Source organism: Accipiter gentilis, chromosome 14, assembly GCF_929443795.1.
Source record: "Accipiter gentilis chromosome 14, bAccGen1.1, whole genome shotgun sequence".
NCBI classification, from domain to species: domain Eukaryota; kingdom Metazoa; phylum Chordata; class Aves; order Accipitriformes; family Accipitridae; genus Astur; species Astur gentilis.
This window is the reverse complement of record NC_064893.1, coordinates 21,943,428-21,961,657: the sequence shown is the minus strand read 5'-3', so window position 1 is coordinate 21,961,657 and position 18,230 is coordinate 21,943,428. Positions and strand designations below refer to the sequence as shown.

The 18,230-nt window shown below is 43.2% G+C and overlaps 1 protein-coding gene across 1 annotated transcript in view; it reads right to left on the bottom strand.

Moving 5' to 3' along the window:
- TOP1 (DNA topoisomerase I) overlaps nt 1–18,230 on the bottom strand; it is a 79,529-nt gene that overhangs the window by 10,978 nt on the left and 50,321 nt on the right. The window contains exons 7-11 of the mRNA XM_049816510.1: nt 11,828–11,903; nt 10,728–10,825; nt 6,175–6,290; nt 2,732–2,853; nt 1,902–2,024 (exon numbers count right to left, since the gene is read on the bottom strand). Of these exons, the coding sequence (XP_049672467.1) occupies nt 1,902–2,024; nt 2,732–2,853; nt 6,175–6,290; nt 10,728–10,825; nt 11,828–11,903 (535 nt within the window). The remainder of the gene's footprint in view (nt 1–1,901; nt 2,025–2,731; nt 2,854–6,174; nt 6,291–10,727; nt 10,826–11,827; nt 11,904–18,230) is intronic.

The following is an 18,230-nucleotide window of genomic DNA, read 5'->3' as shown; positions in this document are numbered from 1 at the left end:
AGCAGCAAACTGTCCAGAAAAGCATTCAGAAAATGCAAGCAGCACAAACAGGAAAAAGGGAAAGAATGTGTGAAAACTCTCTTAAAACTTGTATTTGAGGGAAACAGATTAGGGCTGGTGAAGACAGCTACAATTTTGTCACAATAGAGGCATTTACATTTACCTCTATCCACATATCACAGCTACAAGGGCAGCCCCAGCACAGTACTGCTGCTTTATAGTCTATATTCAGCATTTATATCCACCAGACTTTACATCCTGTTGTTTATGCATAAAACCTCAGACTTGTGTTTGAACTCAGCATCGGAAAGCAGGCAAAGGAACATCTCCAGTCTGCTGCATGTCAAGCCTGTGTCAGTGTGCTGGTTTTCGCTGGGATAGTGGCTGGGATAGAGTTAATTTTCTTCATGTAGGGGACTATGTTTTGTGTTTGTGCTGAAAACAGTGTTGATAATCCAGGGATGTTTTCATTACTGCTGAGCAGTGCTTAGACAGTCACGGCCTTCTCTGTTTCTCACCCCACCCCACCGGTGAGTAGGCCGGGGGTACACAAGAAGTTGGGAGGGGACACAGCTGGGACAGCTGACCCCAACTGACCCAAGGGATATTCCAGACCATATGATGTCATGCTCAGCATATAAAGCTGGGGGAAGGAGGAAGGGAGAACATTCGGATGGTGTTTGTCTTCCCAAGTAACCGTTAGGCTTGATGGAGCCCTGCTTTCCTGGAGAAGGCTGAACACCTGCCTGCCCATGGGAAGTACCGAATGAATTCCTCGTCTTGCTTTGCTTGTGCGTGCAGCTTTTGCTTTACCTATTAAACTGTCTTTATCTCAACCCACAAGTTTTCTCACTTTTACCCTTCCAATTCTCTCCCCCATCCCAACAGGGGGGAGTGAGTGAGCAGCTGTGTAGTGCTTAGTTGCCAGCTGGGGTTAAACCACGACAGTCAGCAAATGGTCTCATAAGCAGAACACAGTCTCCTAAGTAAAAATGTGCTGAGATTTCACTGCATACTTCTATGCTTGAACACTAATTATATAGAAGGAAAAATAAAAACATTGCAGCTCAAAATAAAACATCTGACCCATAGACAGCACTAGTGCACTAGCTAAGAAACTAACAGAAAAAGCCACTTCTGCTCCATTGTAGTTGCTACCATGGATGGAAACTGACAAGGGCTCACCCACACGTTTATCACACGAGAACAGCAGCAAGACATGGGCCCTCTATTTTGGTGGGACCCCTCTGACCCCAAAGGCCATACTACCAAGTTACCAGGCCCCTCACTCAAAGGACAATTAGTGTAGCATTGCAAAAGATCAACCGAGAACTTGGGGCAGGTTTCCAACTTCCATTGCAGTAAGTCTCAGTCATCTAAAAACCATTTAATTTTCTCCCCACAAGCCACTATAGCCATGGTACTGGAAAATAAAGTTCATTTTTTATTCAGAAAACTGCATGACCTGATATTTAAGATATGTTCTCATTTTAATCACTAATGTCATTGCTGCAACCCTTCCACCATTCCTAATTTTACCCTCCAAACCAAGGAGCTTCTAAAATGAAAATCTACCCTTAACTGAGTATCCACTGCTCATTATTGGCCAGGGACCAAGGGTCCCATGGAGGTAGCACCTCTGATTCTCTTTATTTACTTAGGCAGGATCAGGAGCCTTAGCCCTATCAATATCATTTTAAGTCAGGATGAAGATTCAGCTGTAAACACAGTGCTTTGTCCTACCTGGGCTGCACAGTAAAAATTCCTACGGTTAACATGAAAGTAGTAATTTGAAAGCTAGTAAAGGCTGGCTTATAAACAGCAAGGCAGGCAGAGGAATGATTACACAAAGATGTTTATAGCCAGCTAAGAATCAAGAAGTCTAGAACTCCCTCTGGTACCTGTTTCTCCTCCTTTGACATCTGTTTCCTAGCTTCCGTCTGAGCTTTGAAATACTGGCTCATGTGGGTGAAGTCACACTTGCTGAGGTTGGTGATAGTGCTCTTCTCTTCAGAGGTCATTTCCTTGCAGAAAGAAAGTAGCGCTTTAAGTTTTCATACATAGTAAGTTTTCATGCATAGTAGAACTTACCTTACCCCAGGCAGTTTAAACAAGAACAACAGACAGGTTCTCATAATAAACCCCCAAGAATCCCCAAATTCTTGCACATGCTCACTCCAGCTAAGGTCAAAGAGAAAAGAACAAGAAGCAGAGTGTATGGAGTGCTGGCCTTCCAGCAGTCTGATCTCTGCAAGCGCTGGGCAATGCTGTACCACCTCCCACACTGAAGAGTGGCTGGGACTGTTGAGGGATAGGGAGAAAAATCCAGTAACCCCTCTAGAAAAACCATCAGCTGATGTAAAGGTTTGATCTTATGGCTGATTACTGAGGTGAAGTTTTAGTTTTAGGTCTTTGGAAGGGGTTTCCTTCTCATATAAAGCTGGCGCTTCAACAAGGCATGTAACAGATCAGCTATACCCCATCACACTGTAACAGGCAGATTTGGTTGGGAGAAATCTGACTTTGTTGGTTTAGAAAGGTATTTATGATAGGGTCTTTCCTGGTGAAACTACAGGATAAACTGGAAACTTCACAGCTACAATCTGAGACAGCTTTTAGTTGCCTCAAGCTGACTTTCCTGTGCATGGAACAGTAGCCTCTTTTCACTGCTCAGTGATGAGGAGACACTGGCCATGCCTGCAGTCATTGCAGCCCAGGACTACATGCATACCTTTCTCCAATCTTTGAAAAAGTTTTTCCTGAAGATCTCCTTTGTAGTGTACTCATGATCAAGCATTTTTGCAAAGAATGTGGCAACTTCTTCTGCTTTGGTACTCAGCTTCATGACTTTACCTACAAAGAAAGGTTTTCTTTTTAAAGAAAATGGTAAACAAGAATTGAAGCCAGAAAGAGGCCATAGTAACTACCTTAAAGGACACTCTATTTTTTACCACAGAGAGGTTTTTCTTAAAAATATTACATAGTACAGCAAATTGGATGGACAAAGGAAACACAGAGGAGCACAATTGCTTGACTTTCATCATAAACATTTTGAAAAAAGTTTCCTCTGGAATCTAAACATTAAAAAAAAGCACGAGCCATCTGATGTAAGACAGGTCTGAGAGACGAAGGGCAGGAAGAGGAAAAGGCCTCCTGCAGGAACCCTATGCTGAGACACCCCAGTGGTGTGTACATTCCTGGGGAGATACTGCTGTTTGAAGTGAAAGATGGAAGGGTTTTTATTAAACTTCATATTCCGGCACTCAGATGTATGGAAAATACAGTCTCTGTATTCCTCTTCTACCCAAAGAGGGACTCCGCTTTGGAACACCCCTTCTAGCATTTAGCTATTTCTAGCCAGGAAGAGCCCTTCCTATGGATACACCACAAATAGGCTGGAAAGCGATGCCAAATATTTAACTCCCCTTCATTGCAGAGAAACGTGTCAGGATTCTGGTAATCATCCCCTTTGCTGTGGGAATGCACTCCTGTGTCTCCAAATCAGGTCAAAAGCTAGTAATTTTTAAGAAAGACTGAGCTTTCAGTGAATGGAGAGGCCACATTTCAGCTTATCTGCAAGACTGCAGTACAAAGTGAAATTGCTGTGAGGGAAGACTTTAAAACACAAGGGAAAAGAGGCTGCTGCAACATCGAAGCTGTGGATTTGACATCTAACATTCCTATTGAGCGTCTTTTTGGTCCAGATTGCATTCCTGATGACACGTGAGGTGCCAGTGATCCCTGTGAAGGATTTTGCATGCAGCTCACATCTCCAGCTAGTTGCAAGAAATATTTGAAGTCCCAATGGGCTGGCATACAGTCAACACCTGTGGATTTTTTAACAACCATTTTACCGCACAAAAGTGAATACAAGAAACACTACTGTTGATTCTACGCTCTTGGAAAAAAACCCCACACTTCTGATTTACTACATGTTTTAAAAAGTTGCATCATCTCCAAAATTAAAGCATGGGACTCAGCTATAAAGCCTTAAGATCTATAAACCCTTGTAAAACAGGACTTAGCAAAAGGTCCTCCCAATGATCTGAGAATATTCCACAATTAAATTAAAACAACAGTAACTCTGCCAATTTTTAAGCTGCAACCTAAAATACAGCATTTGTTTGCTTATTACAGGAAATGGGGGAAGGGAGAGACAGCAAGGGAAACTGTTTTTCCAGGCTACGAGTCTAGCTTGAAAGAAGCTATCGAGTTAGTAACATGTTATGGGGCTAAAATGACTGATATTTTTCCCAAATAGCTGAAGGCTCGGTCACCTTTATCTAATCACTTTAGAATATAATTCATTGGACTAAATTTTCTCCTTTTAACAAAGGTTTGAAAAGGCTCTCAGTGACAGGGCTGGACATTTAAAGAAAAAAGAGATTTATTCCAGAGGCATGAGTATTAGTTACCTGACTTAAAAACTGAAAACCAGAGAGCAACCGGGGGAATAACGAGCAGAAGAGACCACATGGCCATGACTGAAATGCAACTGCCACCATATACACTCCTACCTTGCCCCATCTACAGAAACACAAGCAAGTTCATGCCACCTCTGGGGTACAAGCAGTAGCTTGTTAACCCACAGTCACCCAAACGTATAGTAAAGCCCTAAAAGATATCGTTAGCATTTCAAGCTCCTTCACTGAGTCTGGTATTGTAGGCACTAACAATAGCTCCAGCAGTCATTATGTTAGATGAAAACAGGCAGTCTCACCGCAACGCAATCACTAGGCAAGGGACAGATTCCTCCAGTGACAGCCTGTAGCCTGGCAGCTGGCTGGCCAGTCGTAGCATGATTATTGGACTCTACAAATCATCCCAGGATAATCTTGAAATTAAACAATGCCTTGTGAGCACAGACAGCAGCTCTCAGCAGCTGCTGTGTAAATCAGACATCTGATTTTTTTGCCTAGTTTCTCAAGGAAGACTTACATGACTGCCTTATTTGCCAGACCCCCCTGCCCACCCCATAAATGTTGAGCCTATTGATGAATGTCTGTCATGACAGAGAAAGAGGCTGCAAAAATCCCTGCATTTCCTAGAGACTTTTTGTGAAATAGATGGTTAGATAGAAGCTTATTGCTGCCTGCCCTAAAGGGACAGCTGCAGTGCCATTTGCCCCTCCTCTTCTCTAGACAGCAGGAGATACCATACACTCTTCATTAAAGGAAAAAAATTTCCAACTTCATACCAAGTTCTTATCAAACCCTAAGAAAGAAGTCTGTAGACATCCCTGATCACTATGCTACTTGCTTGAAGATAGCCATTAATAGGATGCAGTGTGTTTATTTCTCTACATTGTTGGTGAAAATGAATGCCACCTATTTCTCAGTACTTAAAACCAGTGTCGTGTCACATGAAAATAGCACATTGCTCCTGGAAGAGTTCCATGTGCAGATGTCCCCTTCAACAAAAATTATGTTTTCATCCATTCAAATACCTCCCACTTAATTCAATCCTGGTTAATTTGATCCTTCATTTAACTTGATCACAGACTAAAAGGAAACACATGGGTCATCAAGTCCAGTCTCCAGCAGGCATCACATCATATAATCCCTTCCACATGAGCCTCTACAACCAGTCAGCCCAGCATATTAGAATCCCACATCAATTAGTTCTACCACACACAATGGTTAGTGAGTGGGACCATGACTTACACCAGTGGGCTGTGTCCTTGAGGCCAGGGTCATCCCATGCATTCCTACAAGATCCTAATCATCTGTATCAAAATTCAATTGTCTTTTATTCCCCTCATGCCACCAAATGATCATGAATTTCATCACAGATGATGGAAGATGCAATTTATAAGGTCAAAGAAAAGAAAGCAAGCCTAAAGGTGACCAGTGATGAAGTAGCTACAATTATGTACTCTACCAGCTATACACTGCTACTGTCAGGTGTAAGACATTCATACTGTCAAGTAACCCGAGAGATTTACCACCACAACAGAGTGAGAACAAGCTCATCTCCATGTCAACTCAGCAGAATTCAGCAGGCTGTTCCTTTACTTCCACAGATCCTTCCTTCACTGAGCTGTTGAGGAACTTCTTTTAAGCTAACCACTAAAACAAAACCACCTCCTCATCTCTTCAGTCCCCGGAAGAACGCCACAATACCCTGAGAATGTTTATTTCTCTTCCCAGCAAGTGGAAACACAGATTAACTCACCATCATAATAAAACTTGACATTTTCAGGCAGAGGTTCATATGGTGGAGCAAATACAGGACCTTTGTGCTCTAGGAACTTCCATTTAATGCCTTCAGGGTAGCGCTCTTCTTCCCACCTTCAAGAGAGAAATATGAACCAATACAATTTAAGCTCCTAATCTTCATTTTATTACTATGTGGGTATAAGAGTATGCTAAAGAAAAATCAGCAAGCAATCATTGCTTTGCCAGGCACAGACCAAGTACAAATATTCAATGCACTATCACCATTTCTTTTTAATTTTTTTAGAAAAGCACAGCCATGTCCATGAACAGAACACCTTGGGTCACAGATTATCTGATGACACCATAGCCCTCACCTCCCACTTGCTATTCTTTTCACAAAATCACACAGCTGAAAAAGCTTAGAACTTAAGAAAATGAAGAATTCAGTCTTGTAAAGCAGCTAGGATCATGCCAAATTAGAGTCAGCTGTGATCTAACATCAGGTCCAAGATGCCTGCTCAGCAAAGCCAAACAATTGTAGTATATTATGCAGCTGCTTTCAGATGTGGACAAGTATGCCATTAAGGGCAGAGATAAAGAAACAGATGTTCATTTATGACCTAAATGACAACAAACCTGCTCAGACAAGAAAGACTGAAACCTGCTTTGTCATTTTAAATTCATTCCAATTCTTTGGGTAAGAAAAGGATACTTGAAGAAAAACAGAGTAGCACTGGAAAACTGCAAACTTGCCTTAAAGCACCTCCATAAAAATGTTTTGCAAATGATGCATTAGGTATCGCAACACAGCAAGGTAGGCACCACCAATCCCACATTCCAGCTGAACGAACTCACAGGGTCAGCAATTCATCTACAGAGAAAAGGGGTCCCACCAGGCCAGTATCCTCCCCCCCAGTTCCCAGTACCCTGTGCCCAAGACACTGATTCCACACTCCTCCCCTCCCCTCTACACTTCTTTCATGATTACCAGAACATTACTGCTACATGCTGCTGGCATAGGATTCCCTGCTGAGAAATGCTATTTTACCTTAGTGATTAACCAACTGGAAGACCATTAACCTGTCACAGCACTCAGTCTTTGAATTGCCCAGACAACTTTGTCGAGCAGTCATGACAATAAAAAAAAAAGTTTTAAGTTTCCCTCTAGTGTCGGTCCCATGGAGCAGTCCCATTCTGGGTGCAACAGCAGAGAAAAGATGTGCATGTACTGCATGCATGTCAGGAATTCTGATGCACAAATACAGATCACTTCATCCCTAATGAGATAACAGAGTCACTGTACAGAAGATGAGCACTGTATAGAGAAAAAAAGAGCTTCTGCTAGAAGACACTCAAAATGCTTCAATGGTGCCTGTACATCAATAATTTGAAACAACAACTGTATGCAACACAGTGCTTTACTATAGTTAGAAAGGCACCATCTTTGACCACAGCGCTAGACCTGACTTTTTCTTATGAGAAACACAGTAACATCTTTAACAGCAAAGCGCACAATCCCAGCTATCAGTACAAAACCTGCATGTCAGATTTCAGTCCCTGGCTGGGAAGAAGGCTTGAGTAAACTGTGTTGATATAAGAAACTAATATTTACATTTAAAGTCTAGATCACAAATATTTACATTCCTAATGATTGTTTTTAAAATTAATTAGAAGCTAGAAATCTAAATATTTTGTCAAACATAGGCCTAGGTTCTTCCACCCAGAAGCTCCTTCCAGCAAAATAAATCTAAACCATTTGCGTCTCCTCCCAGCCAGAAAAAGATTATCCTCTCTGACAATGAGTATTTTTATCCCGCTAAGAAAAAAAATAATGAGGTAATCATTTCACAGTAGCTACTAGTTTAGACAACAGGTTTGTTATTCTTGCTTTTCAGCTGTGGCTTTTTAAGACTTATCACTCTGGTATTTACTTGATGAGAAATTCTGTTCCTCTACCCATTCGTGTTCTTTTACAAAGGATGCATGCAAAAGGAGTACTAGAAAGGTCGTAGTTTAAATAGCTGAAACACATTGTGCCCTTTGGGACAGCTACAAGGAAGCATGGGATCCACAGGGTAGTTTCTAAGCCCAAAGCTACCAGAAAGTTTGCCACAAAAAGATCACAAACTGTTCCCAGTCCCACCTTCACCTTCCTAAACCTTGTACATAAGTGTTAAGACAAAAGGTAAAAGCTACCCTCCTAAGGTTAGCCAATCTTTCATCCTCCTTTGGTTTTAAACAAAAAAAGCACTACAGCAACAACACCCAAGGTAGCCCCTGGTCCTAAAGCAACGTTCTACAAATGATTTTGTGGGAGCAAGAAGAATGCTGCCTATTAGGAAAGGTAGCCTTACTGATTTCAGCAGAAACTGCACTAATCAGTCATACATGTTCCTCAATCAAATCCCGTATCAAACATGTCTAAGAATGCCAGGGTGGCTCAGGAAGGTAGAGTTGGGGATGGTTTCTCAAGTGGAATGAAAATAGAGGAGATTCTTAGGAAGAAAACAGAATACACCTCAGCGATACGTTATTTCAAGGAAATGAACTTGCTGTAACACAAGGTGGGAGAAGCGCTCATAAGGTATACTTCTGGATCACATATTCTTCACATGCTGACAGGGCGTGAAAATGACCTCTAAAAGAGCTCCACATGGTGATGAATGAGTCCAATGCCTTGGGAATGTCTAGCATCAAGTATTCACATAAGTGAGGATGAAAATGCTCAAGGCAGCAAGCACTTGAGGAAGCAGCCAAAAAAAGATATCAGACATTCAGAAAATTGACTCAGATGGAACATAAAATGCCCTTAAGAGATACAATTGAAGTGCAGATTAAACCCTGTCCAGCAAAGACACGCTATACAAAGCTGCAGATGGACAACAGGAACACCAGCAGAAGGATGCAGTTACCTACTGCCAAATTTTGCAAAACATGCTTTCAAAGGCAGTTTTTCTCAGCAGTAAGCACAAATTGCAGAGCTTAACACAGCTACCTGGGACTGTGCTGCCAAGGCAGGTGAGGGGAGGACAGCATGGCTTTCCAGTAAAGGTTTGCTGTTGAAGGATACAGACTACAATAACAGGGAGCTGTGATAACAGAATATTAAGTTAGACAGAACCAGCAAGGGCAGCTGAGACAAAGCCAAAAAGACAACAGATCATTAAGGCTTAAAGAGCCATTTTGTAGCTTCCTATTGCTTCATGTCCCTGTAGTTCGTTAATGTCAAAGCACATTAAAAATATGGTATCAAAGGGATCAAGAAAAAAGTGGATTGCTCAAAAAAAAAAAATCAGGATAGTTTTGGGGAGGGTCCTGAAAACCAAATTTCTAAGAGTATACAAGTATGAAAAAAATATGCAAGTGCTCATGTTCTGAAGAAGCTCTGACAATCAAAAAGAAATATGCAAAGACTATAAACACTACAGAAGAATTTTTCTTTTTAAAGGTGAATCAGTAAGAGTGACAATAAAGGATAAAAGACTGAACCTGAAAGTATTGAAGAAGATTGCAAAGGCATTCCCCAACCCTACAGATCTATTAAAAATAGCCAAATGATCTGAGAAAAGAAAACACTCATGGTAACATCATCCCCAAAAGGTCATAAAAATACATCACAGGAGATTACAGGAGTGCAGAAAACACATACGCTTTTGAAAACCATGTATGTGTTAAACTGAGGGAAGTACTAAGGCCCAAACTTCAAAACACACAAGTAATCGCTCCTCAAATCCAGCAAAACAATAGCTTAAATTACTGTGAATAGTTAAAAAAACCAAACCAGCAGGTTTCTTACAGAGCACTACTGATGCAGCACAGGCCTGTCTTCCAAATGAACCAGAAAGTTCAGATTTATTTTAAAAAGGCTCTAAAATAATTGAAGAGTGAGTGGAAGCACAACTTCAGTTACTCGGCGATGTTACTTTAGGATCCTGGGCAAGACAGAAAGTGCTTTCCATTCAAAACTTAGTTTCGAAGTACATTTTCCAAACAGCCCAAGCTTAACTAGTCACTTGACCAACTTTGATTTTTGTGCCAGAGGCAGGAACAGTTTTGAGAGGCTTACAGCTGACATCCAGCTAGAATAAAAAGGTAGACACCCTCTCATGTTGTACCCTCTACATAACTAGTATTCCAGTAGATCTTATCTGTGTTAATATATCTGCACATATTTATATATTCCAGCTGATACTCCAAGCCCACAAGTTTTCATATTGCTCTGAAGAGTGTCAGCAAGGAGCAGGTTCTGGGCACAAGAACACTGCTATGGGGTAGTCTCTACATTCCACAGAGAAGAGAAAAAAACCCAACAAAACAACACAAAACTCCCACAAAAAACTTACTTCTTGTTTTATATATACCAAAAAAGGTATTTCACTTCTACTTCGGAGGATAAACACAGTGAATGAGATATTTATTTAGAGCTTACCAGAACATAAGCCAATTATTCAGAACAAATCCTCATGAATCAATGAAAGAGAAAGCCAGATGTGCTTATTCAGTCAGCATGGGAGGTAACAGGGAAAGTCCAGGTGCAGAGCATAGCCTAATTCATTGATATATAGTTACCATTTCCATTTTTGCTCCTCTTCTTTTTTCGGCTTCTTTCTCTTGTCCGCTTCAGGGACTTTCTTATCTTTGTTTTTTGCTTTCTTTGCTTTGCTGTCCTGCAAAATAAGAAACTGTTAGAACAAGCTACCGTATTTCCTCTCTCGCTGAAAAGATGTTTTAAAACTAGAAGACTGTCTCTTGGGCTATATAAGTTTGACCACAAACAACTGAGTTACTGTGGCTTCACTACATAAATGCGCTCTTAGATCATCCTATTAAGTCAAAGTCTGCCGATGGTGCCACTCAGGTTTTAAGCCAAATTCCTCTACTTTACACTTGGGACATGCAAAGTGCACACAGCCAGTTATTCTGCCTCACCTGATAAGTGGCAAGTTTGGGCCATAGTAACATGATTGCTTAGTTATAGAAACACCGTCCTTGGCCTGCACCAGTGTATCTAATTTGGCAAATGCTACAGAGCACACTTACACTGCTGTGAGGTGGCTTCTGGGAACGTACTGGTATATGCTCACTATAAAGACATGAATTAAAGAATTAACTGTGTTGCCAGGACGTATTTGCAACATGTGCCTCACAAGGGTATTTTTGCTAGATGTGAAGTGTAGTTCATTAGTCTCAAATTATGTCTAACCTTTCTTCGCCAAGTCCCTCTCCAAAGAAATTTCCATCCTAGGCTCCATCTAAAAGCTTTAAGCGTCTTTCTAGCAGCTGATCTCAGATTCATCTCCTCTGCTTCTTAACTGTGCCACATCACCTGTGCAATTACCAGATGTTGTTAGTAAGGCTCCTCTACCCTCTGTGAGCTACTTAACAGAAGGACTGAATTGCCTAGAACAGGCTGGAAGTTTGCATCCAGAGGCATCTTCTCCATCCATTGTTTTAAGGGTAGGAGACAAAGTTTTCCTGACTTTTTATATGTTATGGCTCAGATAAGTTAACCTGCACCATAGGTGGAGATCTACCATATGCAGCTTTCTCCCAGACTGGCACCTGCCTCCTTACCCTTGAATCAGATTCCCCCTGCTCTACATAATTCAACACCAAATTGTCAGCTTTGCTTTTCTTGATCATAGAAATAAACTTGTCTTTCATGTTACCTCTTCTTCCTCTTGTTTCCTTTTCTTTGCTTTCTTGATGTCTTCTGTTTTGATTTTCTTGGGCTTGTACTCAGCACTGTAAGAAGAAAAAGAGTAGCTGATGAACATAATCCATTTTCCAGTACAAAAACCAGAATTCATACCCATACAAAGCTTGTGTGCAGAAGTTCACAATATTTCTGGCATGTTTAATTTCTAAAGAATTTAATTTTATGCCCCAATGTCTGAAGACTGAATAATTCACATCCAGCAAAACAGCCCCTACAAGTTTCAGACTGCTGAAGCAAAAATCTTCTTTGATGAAGAATTGATTCAAAAGCATTAGTAACCACCTAGTGATTTTTTTTTTTCTTTTATTTTCTCCTTTGTGATTCTCCTCCCTATCCCACCGGATCGGGGTGGGACAAGTGAGCGAGTGGCTGTATGGTCCTTTGTTACAGGCTGGGGTGAAACCAGGATAGTCCTTTTTTGGTGCCCAACGTGGGGCACAAAGGATTGAGATAACGACAGATCTGGCCAGAGCGTGTTGAAACAAATTTGTCATATGCATTTCTTATATTAGATAAATAGATGCTAGTCACAATGTCGGTTCATTTGTTCACATTGTGGCATTGTGTATGTTCTCATATGCTCTGAATATTCCCCGTGGTTACCTTTATCACCTCTGGAAGAGGGATCAGGATTATGATTTTGCTATACTAGGCAATGTTGACTTATGAAATGATTACGTCACTGGTCATGAGGTTAAGCTAATATTCATACGCGGCAGTGATATAATTTCCATACTTTGGGGTGCTTTCTATCAGAATTTTTTCATAATTATACCCAATCCATGGGGAAGTTAGGGGGGGATACTTCCCCCCATCCATTCGTCTCCCTTCTCTCCTTCTGACTAATTACAACAGCTTTTGAGAATTTTGAATATCCTTGGGATAAGCAAGCCAACATGCTGTTAGTGCTGTGTCTTCTGAATATGTTTCAGGTCTTTAGGGCTACAAAAAGGCTCTTTAAGAGTTCCACCCAGAGATCTGCCCCAAAGCTGGATATTCATGGGTGGCACAGCATGTGGGAGAATATGGGCAGGTATCTAGAGAACTTCTCACTTGGAACTTCACTCCCGAACAACTACAGAACCCTCATGAAGTGGTAGAATATTTGACAGGAAAATGCTGTGGCTGTTTAAGAGACACACAAGTTACTGCACTGTGCTGGGCCCTGGCCGGTATCTACCAAAGACTGCTTGATATTAGGCAGCACCCTCAGGGGGAAGAGAGGGAAAACAGGGCAACAGGCACCGTGGCTACCCCTACCCTGGTGACAGATACTGCAGCTAAACCAGAGAACCAAACTGTGCCAGTATGAGTCACCCCTGTACAGAAGAAGAAACACACAAAGAAATCAGTTTGCTTAGTGAGAGATGGAGATGAGCTAGGGTCATCACAAGAACAGGAGGAAGAGGCAGAACCTGAAATAATCACCCGATCTCTATCCCTGAGTGAGTTGCGTGATATGCGAAAAGATTTTGGCTGCCACCCAGGTGAGCACACTGTTACCTGGCTGCTCCGATGCTGGGATAATGGGGCCAGTAGTTTGGGATTAGAGGGTAGGGAAGCCAAGCAGCTGGGATCCCTGTCTAGGGAAGGGGGCATTGACAAGGCGATTGGGAGAAAAACACAAGTCCTCAGCTTCTGGAGGCGACTTCTGTCAGGTGTGAAGGAAAGATACCCCTTCAAGGATGAAGTTACATGTCACCAAGGCAAGTAGACCACCATGGAGAGAGGTATCCAGTACGTGAGGGAATTAGCCATGCTGGAGGTGATTTATAATGATCCAGAAAATGGGCAGTCACCCACAGATCCAGATGACGTCCAATGCACACAACCCACGTGGCGGAAGTTTCTGTGAAGTGCACCACCAACCTCTGCCAACTCATTGGCAGTAATGTCCTGGAACGAAGGCTATGGACAAACAGTGGACGAACTGGCTGTCCAACTGTGGCAATACGAAGGAAGTCTCTCTTTCTCCCTACGGGCCTGTGTCTTGGCCATAGAGGAATTGTCCTAGGAGTTCCAGCAATTCAAAGCGGATATGTCCTTCTCCCCACCTGTACAGGCCTGCATTGCAGCTATTGGGAGTAAGCATTCCTCTGCCCAAGAGAGAGGAGAGAGAAAGTACACACGACAGGCTAACCTGTGGTTTTACCTGTGTGACCCATGGAGAGGACATGAAGTGGGATGGAGAACCTACCTCAGTCCTAGATGCATGGGTACCTGAGCTGCAAGAAAAAGCAATCAGAAAAGAGGAGTCTTCTTGGAAAAATGCTGCTCCAGTTTCCTGTGAGCAGTCCCCCAGACAGAGTAGAAAGGCTGATCTCATTTCTGATCCTCTTGAAGGGACTTCTGATTCACGTGTGCAAGAAGTGAGTAACGGATACTCTAACCAGGATTAGAGGGGCCCTGCCTCCAGCCAGGTGGAGGAGAGGGACAACCGAGCCTACTGGATAGTGTGTATTCGATGGCCTGGCACACCAGACCCACAGGAATATAAGGCTCTAGTGGACGCTGGTGCACAATGTACCCTAATGCCATCAGGTTATAAAGGGGCAGAACCTATCTGCATCTCTGGTGTGACAGGGGGATCCCAAGAGCTAACTGTATTGGAAGCTGAAATGAGTCTAACGGGGAATTAGTGGCATAAACACCCCATTGTGACTGGCCCAGAGGCCCTGTGCATCCTTGGTATGGGGCAACACAGCAGCAGAAGTCTTTGAGAAAGGGAAGAAAATAATCCAAATCCTTTTGAAGGCTGGTTTTGCCATAAAACAAAGTAAGGTCAAGGGACCTGCACAGGAGATCCAGGTTTTAGGAATAAAATGGCAAGATGGGCGTCATCAGATCCCCCTGGATGTGATCAACAAAATATGCAGCTATGTCCCCACCGACTAATAAAAAGGAAACACAGGCTTTCTTAGGTGTTGTGGGCTTTTGGAGAATGCATATTCCAAATTACAGTCTGATTGTAAGCCCTCTCTATCAAGTTACCCAGAAGAACAACAATTTTAAATGGGGCTCTGAGCAACAACAAGCCTTTGAACAAATTAAGTGGGAGATTGCTCATGCAGTAGCCCTTGGACCAGTCCGGGCAGGACAAGATGTTAAAAATGTGCTCTATGCTGCAGCCTGGGGGAATGGCCCTACCTGGAGCCTCTGGCAGAAAGCACCTGGGGAGACCCAAGGCCAACCCCTGTGGTTTTGGAGTCAAGGATATCAAGGATCTGAGGCCCACTATACTCTAACTGAAAAAGAGATACTGGCAGCATTATGAAGGAGTTCGAGCCGCCTCAGAAGTGGTTGGTACTGAAACGCAGCTCCTCTTAGCACCCCGACTGCCAGTGCTGGGCTGGATGTTCAATGGGAGGGTCTCCTCTACACGTCACACGACTGACGCCACGTGGAGTAAGTGGATCAAACTGATCACACAACGGGCTCGCATAGGAAACTCCTATCGCCCAGGAATTTTAGAAGTGATCATGGACTGCCCAGAAGGCAAAGATTTTGGAATGTCGCCAGAGGAGGAGGTGACACATGCTGAAGAAGCCCTGCTGTATAATAAACTGCCAGAAAATGAGAGACAATATGCCCTGTTCACTGACGGATCCTGTCGCATTGTGGGAAAGCATGGGAGGTGGAGGGCTGCTGTATGGAGTCCTAAACGACTAGTTGCAGAAACTGCTGAATGAGAAGGTGAATCGAGTCAGTTTGCAGAGGTGAAAGCCATCCAGTTAGCGTTAGACTTTGCTGAAAGAGGAAAGTGGCTAGTGCTCTATCTCTATACTGACTCATGGATGGTGACAAATGCCCTGTGGGGGTGGTTACAGCAATGGAAGCAGAGCAACTGGCAGTGCAGAGGTAAACCCTTTTGGGCTGCTGCACTGTGGCAAGATATTGCATCCTGGCTAGCGAATCTGGTTGTAAAAGTACATCATGTAGACGCTCATGTACCCAAGAGTCGGGCCACTGAAGAACATCAAAATAACCAACAGGTGGATCAGGCTGCCAAGACTGAAGTGGCCTAGGTGGACCTGGACTGGCAACATAAGGGTGAGCTATTTATGACTTGGTGGCCCCATGATACTTCAGGCCACATATAGATGGGCTTGTGATCGAGGAGTGGACTTGACCATGGACACTATCGCGCAGGTTATCCATGAATGTGAAACGTGCTGCAATTAAGCAAGCCAAGCAGTTAAAGCCCCTGCGGTAGGGAGGGCGATGGCTGAAATATAAATATGGGGAAGCCTGGCAGATTGACTATATCACACTCCCACAAACTTGCCAAGGCAAGCGCTATGTGCTTACAACGGTGGGAGCAACCACTGGATGACTGGAAACATATTCTGTACCCCATGCCACTGCCTGGAACACTATCTTGGGCCTTGAAGAACAAGTTTTATGGTGACATGGCACCCCAGAAATAATCGAGTTGGACAACGGGATTCACTTCTGAAACAACCTCATAGACACCAGTGCCAAAGAGCATGGCATTAAGTGGGTATATCACATCCCCCGCCCCACACCGGCCTCTGGAAAAATCAAATAATACAATGGACTGCTGAAAACTACATTGAGAGCTATGGGGGGTGTGACTTTCAAACACTGGGATACGCATTTAGCAAAAGACACGTGGTTGATTAATACCAGAGGATCTGCCAATCGGGCTGGCCCTGCCCAACCAAGACTATCTCCTTGTACAGTATGTGGAAAAATCCCTGTAGCGCACATGAAGAGTATGTGAGGGAAGACAGTCTGGGTTAGTCCTGCCTCAAGCAGAGACAAACCCATCCAAGGGATTGCTTTTGGTCAAGGACCTGGGTCCACTTGGTGGGGTGATGCAGAAGGATGGGGAAGTTTGATGTGTACCTCAAGGAGATTTGATTTTGGGAAAGAATAGCCAGGCTGTACGATATTAACTGCTAAATAATCTGCCAATGTATGTCATTGTATCTATAGTGGCTGTATGCCATATCAAGGCTATCACAGTAAGAATTATCCAAATGACTGAAGGATGGACTTTGAAACTGAGCCAAGTGCAACAGTGATAGAACTTGAACTGGCACCCAGCAATTTCCTAAAGATCAACACCTTCACCCTGCAGACCAAGAATGTGGGTTGCACCAAATGTACCAGCCGCAAGCTCCAGAGGCAGCATGCAACAATCCAACACCTCACACCATCTCTCTTATCCTGAAGGACTGTTAAAACAGATGGAGCCCCAAAGTCATGGACTAAAAATTGATGGACACATTAGAGGGATGGCCCATAGACTAAGAGAATGCTATTTGTGTGGGTGGGTGTCCATATACATATATATATATAAAAATATAAAAGACAAGGAAAGTGGTGGTGATTAATTGGAAAATGTAGGATCTGGGCATGATGTAGATGGTATAGAATAAGGGATGGATAATGTCCTGGGTTCAGCTGGGATAGAGCTAATTTTCACAGGAACCTGGGAGGGGGGACAGCTAGGACGGCTGACCTGAACTAGCCAAGGAGCTATTCCATACCATGTGACATCATGCTCAGTATATAAATGGGGAGCAGGCTGGGGGGGGGGGGGGGGGGGGGGGGGGGCACCTCAGCTTTCAGTGGTGGAAGTGTTGGAGCATCGGATTCCGGGTGGTGAGCAGTTGCACTGTGCATCTCTCTTTTTGTATATTCTTTTATTAATACCGTTGCTGTAGCTTCTCTTTTTTGTGTTGTCCCAGTAAATTGTCCTTATCTCAACCCTCGAGGTTCCGGTTTCATTTTGGGGTTTTGGGGGGGTTTTTTGGTGTTTTTTTTTGGTTGGTTGGTTTTTTCTCCTTTCTGATTCTCCTCCCTATCCCACCGGAGGGGGGCGGGAGGAGTGAGTGAGCGGCTGCGTGGTCCTTTGTTACCAGCTGGGCTGAAACCACAATGGGGGAAAGCTTAGTGGCATGTTCTACTCTCAGCTCCTTTTCCAGTCATCAGTCTGGGATCTGCCCACAAGGCTCACTTTTTACATCCCCTGCTAGTTCAAACAACAGCAAAATTGACTACTGGCAAATTCTTAATCTTGCCATTGCAGACATGACATGGGAGGTCACAAAAACTTAACAGGAGGCAGCAAATGATTACACACAAAAAAAGATGTCACACCCATCTCTCTTGGAAACTGAGAAATACCACAAAAACAGAATGCCACTATGGGAATGCCACTATGGTTAAACCCTTCCAATCCTTTAACTCCAGGCTGCTAACAAGGTCACATGTTAGCACATAGATGGATGAACATAGATGGTGACAGATCACAGCATGATATAACTGGGCTTTTATTTTACTGGGTAGGCTACTATATCGGGCAAATATCACGTGTATTTTTC